Genomic DNA, 15,196 nt, shown 5'->3' with positions numbered 1-15,196 from the left:
GGATGTCACAGTCACGCCACCCACTGAGCAGAACTCAGATGGAAATGAGGCCTCCTTCAAAGTGTCTAAAGTCACTGCCTATCCTGAACAGAACAAGCCGAGGAGTTTAAGGAAACCCAGGCCCGTGGCCCTACCTTCTTTGGCTTCCTGGTCCCTCTGGTTTCTCCTCTACCGAAGTGAATCGCCCTCAGCTACAGGTAAATAGAGCCACAGCTCTTCAGGAAGCAGGCAAGGCAGTGCGCCTTTTCTGAGATTTGGGTCACCGTTTATAGCATGAGAATTCTAGCAAGTGAAGAAAAAGGAATGCCAAGATTTACACTCAGGGACTTTCATCTGCATTCAGAACACTACCGTAGCTCGTAGCTCCAGTTGATCTGCTATTGAAACACCACCTGTGTTTCTAATACGAGTTCTGTGACTGGTCTTTGGCTCTAAAAATATAAATATTTATCACTTATCACAGTGGGTAGGGATTGGGGGTAAGGATGGGTAGACAGAGGGAGCGGTTTTCACTTTGGTTTTGGAAAACCAAAACCATGAAGGGAGCCACATATGTATCTGTCCTGTTTCTAGTGAGGAAAACAAAGCTTTTGCTCACTTACAATTTAAAACCAGACTCATAGATGGCGTTGATGCTCCCCGATTTTGAATAGTACCTTCTAATGTTAACCTATTGACCCTAAAGACAGAACAACTCATGGAGGGAAGTCTGGGAGACTCAGAAAGTTCAAACGGACTGCTCTGAGGTTACTCAGTAGTCTGAAAGTCCTAGATTCTGTTCAAGGCTAGCTTCATTCCCCAAATGATAGTGTTTGCCAAATACCGCCAAATGTCAGATACAGGTATATCTGGCTCTCGTATGAAGAAGAGTCAGAGAAGATTAGAAAATGCAACTGCCATTTCATACCAGTTTTCATGCCCAACTGCCAGTGAAACTTCCAATTAATACTACAAAATGAAAATTTACATTAATTCTCATGGTAAGAAACTGGCCGAAGGTACTGGGGATGACTAGAGAAAAAGTGTCAGTTAGCTGGGTTCCTTGTTTATCGAGGGTTAAACATCATTTCTTTTACTCACTCTGAACATCGGCATTCTGAACATTGGTACACATTACCCTGAAGGGCCAGGAGGAAATATCCACGCCAATATGAATAGAATCATCCTGAAAATGAAACATATAGAGTCCAATAGTGACAATTACTGTAGTCATTCACCATGTGACATACACAAGAACAAACAATTCAATAGCTTTAAAAATAGTTTATTTCCTCCTTTGCCAACGCTTGAGCCATCTGACCATGACGCAAGGCACCACAAATTAAATAAAAACGTGTATTAGAATATATTTGTCTTGCACATGATTCCAGATAAGTGAGATTTTGAAAGCAAACAGGTGCTGATTGCTGGGGGCGGGGGGTGGGAGGCAGGAAAGTAGGTACCAGGACTAGAGGCGTGCACTTCCCTACAGTGTTGCCTGAAACACACAGTGATCATCACATTGCATCATACGAGAAGTTGCCCCAAATCAGCACAGCCAGGAGACTTGTTGCATCTCATAGTTTCTCTGTCTATAGAATAAAGTACCAAAAGTACTTCCTTAAGTACAAAGACTTCTGTCTGATAGACTTGGTACCACTAACAGAGTATGATTATTAAATATCTTCAATGTGGTTTTCATGACCAAAAAAAAAAAGGTTTCACATAAAAGCTTCATAATATAATAATCCATAAACAGAATTCGTACATGTTTAAAATCTGAAGCCAGGCTGGCTATTTCTGATCTTTTTTTTTTTTTTTTTTTCATTTCTTCCAGTGTTTTTTAACGTGATAAATATGTACCCAGCCTCCTACCAGCTTAAACATGCACGAAGCACTTTGCTCTGAGCACCATGATCGCCGTTCAGTAGTCTCTTTGGGACTAAAATCCTAATCTGAGGAGAGAAGCTCTAGTTTCTCTTCAGACTTGCTCCTTCCCCTCAAATCATGTTAGTGTTGACCAAATCCCAGTAAATGCCAGCTACAAACAGAGGTGTGTGAGTAGAGGCCCAAAGAGTAATTAGGAGTAATTTCACAATGATCCGGTTAAGAAAACACACAGAAAAATGAATGATTTCACCTTATTAAAAGACTCGACTTGAATTTAAACGAGAGATGGAAGCGAAAGGAGGGAAACACTGTTTCCATCGGAGGTGAGGTGCCCTTGACCGCAGCAAACAGAGTTGCAGCAGTAAGGACCCCAGGGCGGCCCCCACTACGGGGCCCCACCGGTGACTTCGGCCGCAGATGCAGACGGCTTGAAGAGAGGTAGGTACAGTCCAAATTTGTTTTCGATCCCTGCAAATGTTGCAACGGCCAGTCTGTAGCCTCCAACGTGATCAGGATTGGGAGCGGGCAGTACGATCCTGGATTTAGGAACTGGCTCTGATCCCATGGGCTTCCTAAAAGAAGAGAAAACAGGGTGAGAACCTGAGCTTTGTATCATTTTGTATCTTGGTAAAAATAACATTTAAAAATTGTTAAAATCTGCCTCATATAAAGAAGTTGGGGAGTTCTAGTTGGTTGTATGTTCCCCTCTGAAATGTGTTTGGTTACATGAGTTCAATATTTTCCTGTATCTTTTCTTTTTTATTAATGTTTATGTATTTTTGAAAGCCTGAGAGACAGACAGAGAGAGAAGGCGCTGGGAAGGGACAGAGAGAGGGAGACAGAGGAGCCAAAGTGGGCTCTGTGATGACAGCAGAGAGCCCGATGCGGGGCTCAAGGCCAAGGACCGTGAGATCATGACCTGAGCTGAAGTCGGACGCTTAACCGACTAAACCAACCAGGTGCCCCTTTCCTACATCCTTTCTATTTCATCCTTAGGAATGAGATTAATGTACCCATCTTAATAATGAACGACAAGGCACTGGAAGAGCTGAAGCTTAGCTGCAGATTTAGCAGGATACTTACACGCCTCCAAAATCAATGTAGAACCATCTCTGCAGCAATTCGTACGTCAGCAAAGTTACACCAAACTGGGGTGAGGATCGAAACACACGAGCTTTGAAAAAATGGGGAAATAATAGATACAATGAGATTTTTCAAAAATTTACCTGATACCAAAGGCTTAGTTAAGAACAAATTATTTCCATACCACCAGCTCCTTTCCAAAGAGCCTTTGGGCCTTCTTCCCGCAGTATCTTCCTAAAGCAGTCCATCACCCCGCTGTAAGTGGTTTGGCCGGCCCGGGCTGCCACCTGTAATCGCGTCTTGATAACATCAGCAGGGGTCACTAAAGATGCCGCCGGCATACCTGCAGGAAAGGCACCACCATCACAGTCTGGTCACATTCTCACTATATAAAAATCACTGTGCTTTGAACTGCTGGCCGTGGAAAGAAAGTTAAGAGTCTGATGAAATCAAAGGCCTCCTGCGCTGTCCCCTGGGAAGCAGGGCCAGGGCTGTCCTGTCTGCAGAGGCTCCTTAAGACCCTCCTTACCTCTCCTGCCCTGAACCACTGTGGTAGGTTCATATTTATTAATACTTTTAAGGAATGACTTGTCAATAACACTACTTCAAGTGGTTGAGAACAAATGGAAAAAGGCTGTTTTTTCTTTTTCTTTTTTACTTTCCCGTCTAAATCAGTCACTTGCAAAGTTATTAGGTCCGATTTTCAGAAGTGAAGTTTGTTATGTGTTTCCTCTTCATGCTTTTCTGTGGCTGCTGGCAGTCACGGGGGGTGCCTTCTCGCACACGTTCAACCACCCTTTACCCACCAAAGCCTAGCCTCTCCAGTTACACCAGAAAAAGACTTTAGTGAGGGCTGCGGGCTAAGCAAACAGTGTGTGTTGGGGGTAGGGGGGTGGTGACCAGAGGTGGAGACTCCCACAGATAACACTTCGGGATTCTTTTTTCCTACAACTGACGTCTCCAGAAAAAATATTTGACAGAAAGCTGAAAATTTATACTGGCTGATAATCAATGAAAAAGCAACAACAACAGCAACAAAACCCTCCCAAAATTACCAATGGGAAATTTTTCTACAGTCATTTTATCCAAAATGGGGCAGCCCATGTTTAGATTTTTTAAAAGCGAGACTGTACTCAGAAGACACTGTCTCTTATGGTTTTATTACTTTTCCATTATGAACCTATTCCAAACCAAATTGGTCAAATGCAGATGCATAAATCTCCTTTGCTTTTTTTAAGGCTTAATAATTCTGTAAGAATTTCTGTCCAAACCATCGTGGTCTGGCTCACAAGTACATCTCACCCTTCTAACAGACGGCTTTAAGGTTACAGTGTGTGCGTGTGCACGTGCACGCGCTTGGGGAGATGTGCACAGTACACGTTTGCATTTATCTTACTAAGGTACAGCTTTTCTTCCGGCTTTACTGAATGCCTCACAAACTTTCAACGTAACTGTTTTTTCTAAAATACATCACATTTTTTGCATGTGCAAAAGCTCACTTTATATCCAATGCTTCAGTGGATAAGTCATACTGAATTCCCTATTAACTTGGAGGAATTATTTTAACGTTGAGCCAGGAATTTATACTCCAACATAATGGAAGGAAACAGGAAAAATGCTCAGAAACCCACTGTGTTCACACCACCCATTACGTTTTACTTCCTGGTTTAGAAAGAGGTTAGCAAGGCTGTCTGCTTTTGACGTGTAGTAAAATCCTTCTTGCAACAGTGGGCACGCATGTCAGAGGGACAGGGGGCGACATACAGGCAATTACATGAGTAACAAAGTCTCCTTCGGTCAGTTTTCACAAATAGTTCCTTGTTATGAAAAAGGGAGAAGTATTGGGGGGCAGAGAGGAAAGATCCTGATTATGAAATAAATATGGCAAAAAAAAAAAACCCTTGTAAGATGCTTAGCAAGTTGTCTGGCAAAACTGGTTGTTGCTGTTGCTGGTGGTGGTGGTGGTGTGTGTGTGTGTGTGTGTGTGAGAGAGAGAGAGAGAGAGACAGAGAGACACACACACAGAAAGAGAGAGAGAGAGAGAGATGGGGGCTGGAAATATGGCAGCCTGCCCGTCACATCTCCCTCACCTCTCCCAGGCTGACAGCTATGAGGCCTGGGAGTTACTCAGTGGATGGAGGATCTGGTAGAAGATGGTGAAACTAACCTGGAGAACAGCCTCATGCTGCTCCAAAGCAAAGCCAGGAAAGCAGTACCAGAAAGAACTTGGCCACCAGAAATCTGTTGATTTTGGTGGCCAGGGTTGGCAATGACTCTGAGGAAATTTGCCTGGTCTCTCCCGGCTTCCAAAAAGGCTAAGACAACACTGATCAAGAGGTCTCAGTTTCTCTACTCCCAAACATGGGGGAGCAAGTGGAGGGTAGGAAACAGAGAAGCTTCTTTAAGGCTCCTCCATCCACAGCAGGCTGCCGAATGCTTCAGCAATGACACAGATGACGAGACCCACCCACTGCCTCTGTGGCAAGAACAATTTGGGGTGTTCTCCAGCCAATATAAAATTATAACCCTTTAAAGGGGGCCCAGCACCTAGAGAGTAGAAGTTCATTTATAATAAAAAGAAAACACAACCAGCAAAATACAACTTTGGGGCAAGACATCCCCAGTTTTCAGAAATATCCCATTAGTATCTGTAAAGTGTGTGCTTCTCTGTTTATGGGATACAAAGTTAATATCTGTTTATTTTGGATCAAGGTGAAGGGATTCACAAACTCCCTGGGTGTCCTTATCTATAGTATCTATTTGATGGATCAGGTTCTAAGAAAAGTGTCAAGATTTTGAATGAGAAAGTATCATGTTCTTATCACACTCTTAAGCTGAGGTTTTAGAAAACAATATTATGTGGATACTACATAGGGTCTGATGGCAATACACCATGAAAGGATTTCAGTTTAAAAAGTAACCAGAGGGGGCACCTGGGTGGCTCAGTCTTAAGGTTAAGCGTCCGACTTAGGCTCAGGTCATGATCTCATGGTTTGTGGGTTCGAGGCCCATGTCGGGCTCTGTGCTGACAGCTAGCTCAGAGCCTGAAGCCTGTTTCGGATTCTGTATCTCCCTCTCTCTCTGACCCTCCCCTGCTCGTGAGCTTGCGCGCTCTTTCTCTCTCTCTCTCTCAGAAATAAATAAACATTAAAAAAATAAAAAAAATAAAAAGTAACCAGAGAATATAAAAGGAGGAGATTCTCAGGTACGCTCTCTCAGAGGAATGAACTTGAGAACAGATAGACTAACTGCCCATAAACGTTTGATTTGCACAACACTGAGATCTATCTCCTGACCAATGAACATCCATCCTGCAAACAATCTCTCCCCAACCTGAAGCCAATGAATTTACTGCTCGGGTGCTGGCTGGTGGCCCATCAAGTGTTTAACATGGGGTCCTCCCTCCCCCACCACCCTGCAACATCTCTGCTGGTTCTGAATAAACTCAATTTCTGGTCATTCCAGCTTGCCTCAATTTATCTCTTTATTTAGGCAGATGCTATCTTCTCAGTGTATTTTATTGTTTATAAGTGCAAAATAAGACTCTATGCCTCTGAGTGCTATTTTTAAATGCTGAATTCCATTTAGTCTGACATTAATATTTCTAAACTTGCTTATTTGTTGGTATTTGCCTGATACATATTTTTCAATCCTTTCTCTTTCAGTTGTTCTATGTCACTGTTTTCTCAAATTTCAGATGACCAGATTTCCTTTCACAACTCATCAGGAATAGGCATTTGTTTTTTACTAGGGGCATTGAATCCATTCAATTGTGGCTATAAGTGTGGTTATTAGACTTATCTCTGCTATCCGATATTGTGGTTTTTATTTTCTCTGTTTCTAATTGTTCCCCTTTTGGCCTCCACTCTTTCCTAATTTAGATATCATATACATTTATCGCATAGGTACCCTGTTTACGATATGTACAATAAATGGACATTTACCCCCTTCGCCGGCAAGCCCTTTTTATATAAAAATACATATTATCAAAGTGACCATTTACTGAAATCACTCTCAGGTTTCACTTTTATTTGCTCTGTTTCAAATCCCCCGCATTTTCTTCTTCCCTAAATTCACTTTTCATTTTGTTTTAGAAATATCTGTGAGATGTAACCTTTGAGTTATGGGAGAAATGAACTTGAGACCTGCCGTCCCTCCTGAAGGCGGGTGTGCCTGGGAACGCCGTTGGGGTTCCAGACATCCTCTCCTTGGCATTTTGAAGGGGCTAGGGCTGCAGATGAACACATGAGAAGTGAACTTTTATTACTGATTTGTTTTCTGTCCTTTTGTATTACTTCTCGCTAGGGAGCTCCTATGAAATAGACGTTAGACCTCCGGGACTAGTCCTACACGTCTCTGTATTTTCGCTCCGTATCGTAGTTGTTGTTTATGTTTCCCCATGGCTTCATTTTCCAGATGTCTAATTTGGTCTTTGAGCATACCCATTCTATCATTCAGACCATGTATGGATTTGTAATTCTGGCAATCCTTTTATTAATTTTTAAGAAAGCTTTCTTAAGAATGTTCCTCTTAAATCTCTCTGCAGGTCTTGGGTATAGGTCTTAAAAGTTCTCTTTTCTCTGAATTGCCTGTTTTCCCTGGAATTCCTGCTTGCTTTTCTTGTTGCTTCCTGTCTGGGACCTCTGGCTGTCTATTGATATTCAAGTTTGAAGAACAGACTGATTAGTGTAGTGCTGGCTTCTACCACCACATAGGTCAGTTTCACTGGCAGGCTGCTCTCCCAAATCAGGGGCGGGGGCCAGCAATGGGCTTTGTGAAACGGGGGAGTCCTGTTAACTGGGTACAAGGGTTGGGGAGGAGGCCCCGCAGGGTTGGGACCTTCCAAGTTGCTAAAATGTGGAGTGCTTCACTCCCTCTGGAAATACAAGAAATTATTTTATACCCGTCTTGGGAAGAGCTGCCATCAGCTAGTTCGTTTGTTCATTCGTTCATTCATTCATGCATGCATGCAGGCATGCGTTTATTCCATCTGTGGTGAAGGTCCGGGACCTGAAGCCTTACCCTGAGTTTTTTCAGTTTCTTACACTCAGCCCTCTCCAGGCAATCGGTGCCTTCCTTTAGAGAACAGCCAGGGGCTTTCAGCCGGGATTCAATTGTTGTCTGAAGCTGAAGCTTGGTACAAAAAAGGAGCTGGGAGGGCCAAGCCCCACCTTCCTGCCAGGAATGCGGCTCTTTCACTCCCGTTAAAGATTTACCTTACCCCCGCCCCTACCCTTGGTATTCCATTGTTCATTCACTGGTTAAAATTCTCTGGTTCTGCTCTTACCTTAAGAGCGGTTTTTTCTGCCTGTGTTCTGGGTTGTGGCACCCTCCAGTCCGGTTTCAGAGTCAATATGCTTCTGTTTCCTGCCTTCTGAGGGCTGATGCTAATATTTTCTAGTGCCAATAGAAGTTAAAAAAAAAAATGTATTTTCTGATATTTTAAGGTATTTGGGTCGGAAGGAGAGATAGATGAATATACTCAGTCTATTACTTTGATTCAATCTCTCCCATTACGTTTTTTTTAAGGATGTAAGAATTGCTTTTAAATTATTTTAACCTTTATGTTCACATAATTAACAAATTTGTGTCAATACTACTTCTCTCCTAACTTCATTCTTTTAATATGTTTGCAAAAGCATTGAGAGGGTCACACACATACTGTTTCTTGAATAATTTTTAAAGATACTTCTGAGCTACAACTTAATTTAAATTTGATTTATCCTTTATCGTATCACTGATAACTAAAATCACCTCTAATGAGGAAGCTCTAAAATTTGAGAAGGACCAGATATCCTTTATTTGAGATTATCCATAAGCCGTATCAAAATGTCCTTGGATAATCAAAAAGCAACGTGTTCACTGCAGGGAATTAAAAGTTAGTTCTTAATTTCAGGCTCTCTGCTTTGGCTCCCACCTTCTGACACACTGAAGCAGGTTGGCCAATGAACATAAATTCAAATGCTGGTTAGGCTTACTCTATCCTGTGAAATAATGGAGATGTTCCCAGTATTTAAAGACATTTGGGGTGCCTGCCTAGGTGGCTCAGTCAGCTAAGTGTCTGACTCTTGATTTCAGCTCAGGTCATGATCTCATGGTCCTGAGACTGAGCCCCGCTTAAGATTCTCTCTCTCCCTCTCCTTCTGCCCCTCCCCTGCATGCACACTCTCTCTCAAAAAATAAATAAAGATATTCCCAGTTCACAACCATATACATATATCTAAAAAAAAAAACAACAACCCAATATTCTCCAGATTTTGAGATATCAACAACCACCTCTGTTAAAATACTACTAAAGCAATCTAACTTGAGGTCAAATAAAATTTTTATTTTTTTTTTTATTTTTTATTTTTAAATGTTTTTATTTATTTCTAGGAGAGAGAGAGAGAGAGACAGCTTGAGCAGGGGAGGGTCAGAGAGAGAGGGAGTCACAGACTGAAACAGGCTCCAGGCTCTGAGCTGGCAGTCAGCACAGAGCCCGACGCGGGGCTGGAACCCACGAACCGCGAGATCATGACCTAAGCGAAAGTCGGACGCTTAACCGACTAAGCCACCCAGGCGCCCCTAAATAAAATTTTTAGAAAAAGACAGTACTTACTGAATAACTGAAATTACTATCAAAACATAGAAAGCATGATCATATTAAGTTGATCCCAGATCCATCTTATTTATAATACAACTGTTTTACAAAAAACATGTATTCTGTGTAGGAGATATTTCATATAATATTACATTTTATATAACAATACACATAAAAATAGTAATTATGTAAGCGTAATATTACATTATGGTATTATAGTAAAATTATATTAAGATATTAGTAATATATTACTATAAAATTATAGCATTGTAAAAATTATAAAATATTAAAATTATAAAATAGTAATGGTATTATGTTATAATAAAAAAATCAGCAGTCAAACTGCTATTCATACTTATTTTGAGATAAGCATTTCTCATTTCTCCAAATGACAGAGATCACTCTGACCCTGAGATGGACTTCTGGGGATTCTGAGCATTTTCCACCAGTGTGTCTTCTACCTAGGGACTGCCTTCATTCTCACTGGCATCCCCAAAGGCAATGTGAGGGCCTGATCCATCTTCCATCCACCAACACACACAGGTGTGCATTTTTGTGCTCATTGCCCTTATTGTGTTACACTGGGCCAACACGAGTGCAAACGCAAGTCTTCCTGTCCTTCTCCACGCTGCATCCCGCGATCTGGCTGAGCACACCAGCAATGTTCTACACTCAGCAGCTGGCTGCCCTGCTCCCTCCTGTGATCTCAAGTCATCTACTTATCACTAGATATAGGTTTTTATGTTCATCTTATAACAAAATACATTAATTATTAATTCAGATGCATTTTTTAGGCATTTTTATTTGGATTTGCAGCTAAACAATCACGTGCAAATAATGATGGTTTCATTTCTTCTTTTATGATATTTATGCCTCTTACTTCTTTTTTCTATTTTACTACATTGACCAGAACCTCCAAAAAAAAGCCTGAAAAACAGGGATGACAGGGTCTTCCTTGTCTGATCCCCAATTCAATGAGAATAGTAGTTATGATATTTGCCATTGGCTTCTGATAGATGTTATTAAATTAAGAAAGTGGTTTAGTTCTCCTTATGTAGTTTATACAGATTTGTGCAATATGCAAGACGATGACGCTTTGAGGCTAATCTGTTCTTTGAACAAAAAAAAATGGATGACAAGTCTGCCTTGTAGTTTTCCATCCTATAGGAAAGCAGGTGGATAAATAATGAAAGTAAAGTGTTGCACTCGGCTCCCAAATGACCTTCACCTCCTGTATTCACACATCAGCCTCTCCTTGTACATTACACAGGGCTGAGCGGTATAACAAATAGGATTGTGTGGGGACCTAAAGAAGTGTGACTTCCAAAAGTGTGTCTTTTGGTCACAAAAGACATGGCAACTGGGATTTTGCTCTCTTCCTCTGTCCTCTCTCCCCACCCGTCTCCTCCTCCCTTCACTCCTCTCTGAGCTGGCTCTGTGGGAGAAGTCAGTCGCCTTGTCACAAGAACATCCAAGGTGACCTACAGCGAGGCCCTGTGGCAAGAACTGACGCCTCTTGCCAACGGCCATGTAACGGAGCCCTGAAGGTGAATCCTCCAACTTCAGCCGAGCTGCTGGCTGACATCTTGATTGCAACCTCATGCCAGCTTGAGCTAGAGGCACTCGATAAGCGGCTCCAGGTCCACAGAAAGTGTGAGATGATCGGTGTTTGCTGTTTCCAGCTGGGCAGTGCTGGGGTAATCTGTTATGCAGCAATAGATAGGGAACAGAGAAGGTAGCTGAGAAATGGCTCTCTGAAAGATGCTGGGGTGGCTGCATGGCTAACAAGGCAGCAGTGGGTCATAAACCAGTTCCTACTTCCAACAATAATGTGGTAACGCATTAAAAACAGTCCTACTTTTTACCAGCAAACTCACTTTGGAGAGTCTATCTGTAAGGAAAATGTCCCAGAGTAGGGGAAAAGCCTTTAAGCACAAAGATTTTTTTTACAATATAAAACATTAAAATTTTTTTGAAAAAAAATTTTAAGAATCTAAGATTGAGGGTTAGATAACGATGCAGCATTTAAAAACTATGTTTACAAAGTTTGGAAACGTGTAATATTATTGAACATTTAAAAATACTTATTATGTGCCAGGTACTTTCTTGGATCTTTCCATTTATTAATGTATAATAATAAATAACTTTATGAGACTAAGATTATTCTTCACCCCATCTGTAGATGGGGAAACAAGAGGATAGGAGTTCAAAACTTGTTCAGGTCACATGAGGGGAAACTGCAAGTGGGATCTGCCCAGTCTGGCCCCACAGCACATGCCATCAGCCGTCGGGCCGTGATGGCTAACAATGCTCAGCTACAAAATTAGGTGAAAACCACAGACCCACAGTGTGATCGTAGTTACAACTATGCATTGTTATGAATGATGCAGAGGGAAACAAATTAGCAGAAATGTTAACTAGGGATTATCTTAGAGTCCTGGAATATTTTCTTATTTACCATTTTCGTTACTTTCTATACTTTCCAAGTATTTTACAATTTAGCAATATTATTTTCCTAATCATGAAAAAAAAAAAACTGAAAGAAGAAAATAAACCTCAAATGAGAAAAAAGAACAAAAACCCGCTAGTAATTTCTACAGCTCTGGTAGCATAGATTACCTAGGAAATTCCTACCCAGAGATGAAATCCCTTCTGGGTGGCCATCTTTCTCCAAGAGCAGAGTATAGGCCCTATTTTTGTTCTGTTTTGGAGAGAGGCCTAGACTTTGATCTGAGCTCTAATACATATCCTCTGATTTCACAACTGACTCCTGGAATAATTTACAGACAGATTCCCTTGGATTTGATGTAATACTGGCCAACGTTTATTGAGTACTTACTATACGCTAGGCCCTATGCTAAGTCCTTCACCTGAGTGTTCTCACTTGTACCTCACAGACACACTCTGTCGTCAGTACAATTATCATCTCTGTTCACAGCCAAGGACACCGAGGCCTGGGACAGGTTCGGTAATTTGCCCACGCAGCACACTACGCCAAGAGGTGTGGCAGTTCTCCCCAGGAGCTCCTTATTTCAGATAAGAAATTTATATTGTACAATGTACAAAATGCATTGCATTACAACCTTTTGGTTTAGAGAATATTATCATGTATACACATGTAAGTGACACACAACAGAACACAATCAATGGCTAAACTGGGATTAAAACTGGGAATTCTATATTGTAGTCTCGAAATCATTATTTTTTTCTTGATGGAGGTAGAGTGGTCCTACACTCTACCTCTATCAACAAAGGTCCCTGAGCAGCCAGGAAAGGACAACCTTGCCTCATTTACCAACATCACTGCCTTTGAAAGAAAAGGGATTAACTAAGAATTAAGAGGAGCTCCATGAGTTCCTGCCTTCAGGGACACCGCAGGCTACAGGCAGGGCCACACAACAGCAAACAACCTCTCAGAGCAGGGGCTGGTCCTTCTGAGACTTAAATCAACAGTCCTCTGGAGAACAGCACCTGTATCAAAAACGTTTAGACCCAGGCATCCCACCACTGCCTTAGGGTCTGTTAACTCATTAAATGTTTGCCACCACCTGGAGAGCGAATCCAGCTTGTTCAGCCTTGAGGGTCTCTGAACCAGGAGCATCAATGATCCAACTGGTGTCTGCTGAGGCTATAATCAAATTTCCTCTGGGCATTTACATTGGGATGTAGAGGCCAACCTTCCCCCTCCTCATCTATTCTTTCTTTTCTATTGACACATAGTCAATGTAGCACCGAAAACAAGAAGAGTCATTTCCTTCCGGTGTTCAATGAACACACACACCCTGTTCCCGTAACACAGCGATGAGGAGTTAGTACTACGTCACGTTTATCTAGCGTCTGGACAAGCATTCCTGTACCATTTCGGTTAGACATCTTAAAGCACAATGATTCAAATTTGTTAAAACGTCCAGCTGAACAGTCATCAGTGGTATGCTGTGAAGTGGAACTAGGAAACTATACAGAACTTGGAATTCAACAACGTCACAAAATGCACCAAATTTTCCTGGGCCTTCTCTGGAGTTAGGAAATTAAGCTTGCCTAATCTAATCGGCCGGAAGGTTAATTTCATCTCCTTTCTTTTCAGTAGCTATTCAGAGCAATCTGGAGCCACCTCACATGTGCCCAGTCAAGAACTATCAGCAAAGAATTCCAGGGCAGTGACATGGGAGAGGCCAGGGGAGAACACGGCCCTGCGTGGGCCACTCACCAGCTATGGCGCCAGCCAACAGCAGGCTTCCAGGACTAATGTGCCCATCTTCACTTGCAAAGGAAGCCTTCACATGAGCATAGCACGGGAAGTAGATGGCCGAGAAAGGAATGTCCCGCAGAAAGCATGCTTTGGCACCCTGTACATTTGAAAAGGAAGAAAAAAACCACATGAAACACATATCCCATTGAGAAGATCAAGCTTTTCTGGAACTTACCTCAGAACAAAATATTCCTGGAGAAGACCAAATTTGTATTCACAAGTTGAAAGGGGAACAGAAAAAAAAAATAACCCAAATTCTCCAAGTAATAAATCTGAATTTTGTTTTTAAAAAATAAAACTAATTTTATTGTATGGTGTGAGAAAGAGGGAGGTACTTCTTGTTTATTCCAATGATTAGACTCTGATGAAGACGTTTCTGGAACTCTGTCTGCAACATCTTTTTAAATCCCTACTGATGGCAAGTCACTCACTGGCATTTCAAGGAGGATCTGTTCTCAGTAGTTGGGCAGCAAAACCCAAGATGCCCCTTTGTTTACATACTAGGAAGCAGACAAGTTATATAGGTGGCAGGGAAAGAGGTTTGTTTTCTTATATTGTTTGAGACTCTGATGAAAGTGTTGGACTCTTTCCCAGAAAAAAATTACACATACGTAAAAAATTACATACCTTTTGAAGGGGTTCATGGATCCCCTAATTTATTCACATATTTACCCCTTTTGCCCCCAGGGTATGAAACATTGATAAATGCTTGTTCTAAAGCCTTAAAATATTTACAATAATTCCATTTAAGTTATGTGTATAGCGCAATCAGCAACTAGAGTGAAGTCTTCGAATACTTTCTAGTGCCAAAATAACACATGGGGAGGCCTTGAGAACTGATGTGTGCCCAGAAATGTAGCATTTTGATGAAAACCACAAGACATATATTGTGTTTCAGGCAGGCCAAATGGGAAGGAAGTCACTCCTTTTCAACACCTAATGATTTAATACCATTTCTTTCACAGATTTCTAGTGCCTAAAAATTTCCACTAAACTGAGAGATTCTTCAGAGAAAATAATGAATCCATCCAGATTCAACAGGTCTAGCCAAGCCCAGTGACATTTAGTAAGGTCTAGTGATGTTGGACTGAAGGCATTTTTGCTTGATGCTAGGCTCCACTCTGTCAAAGTTCCTTAACACTACACATCTGTTACTATTGCCTTTGCTTTCTGATACCATCATTACACTCCTGACTCAAACTGCGACTGTGGGTAATAAAACCCTTTAGTCTTTTCATACAAATTTCTAATAACCTAGGTCTACTATAACTTAATTAGTTGCCTTAAATAAGTAACATAATTAGGATTTTGTTTCATCCTATTTAAATTCATCCTAGCTTGGCCCATCCTTCTAACCAGAACAAATACTTGGAATCTGGATTCCGTGGTGTTGGCTATTTCCCGGGAAACTCACC

General features: G+C 41.5%; 1 protein-coding gene across 2 annotated transcripts in view; it reads right to left on the bottom strand.

The window, feature by feature from the left end:
• Window positions 1-1,248: 1,248 nt before the first annotated feature.
• The window catches only part of SLC25A13 (solute carrier family 25 member 13), a 188,159-nt gene continuing 174,211 nt past the window's right edge, over window positions 1,249-15,196 (bottom strand). For both annotated transcript variants that reach the window (XM_039236270.1, XM_039236271.1), the window contains exons 15-18: window positions 13,740-13,878; window positions 3,137-3,295; window positions 2,953-3,043; window positions 1,249-2,441 (exon numbers count right to left, since the gene is read on the bottom strand). In XM_039236270.1, coding sequence (XP_039092201.1) covers window positions 2,255-2,441; window positions 2,953-3,043; window positions 3,137-3,295; window positions 13,740-13,878 — 576 coding nt within the window. In that variant the 3' untranslated portion in view covers window positions 1,249-2,254. The remainder of the gene's footprint in view (window positions 2,442-2,952; window positions 3,044-3,136; window positions 3,296-13,739; window positions 13,879-15,196) is intronic.

This window comes from Hyaena hyaena, unplaced genomic scaffold (assembly GCF_003009895.1).
Source record: "Hyaena hyaena isolate Hyena2069 unplaced genomic scaffold, ASM300989v1 scaffold_109, whole genome shotgun sequence".
Classification (NCBI taxonomy): Eukaryota; Metazoa; Chordata; class Mammalia; order Carnivora; family Hyaenidae; genus Hyaena; species Hyaena hyaena.
This window is presented reverse-complemented; position numbering and strand designations above follow the sequence as displayed.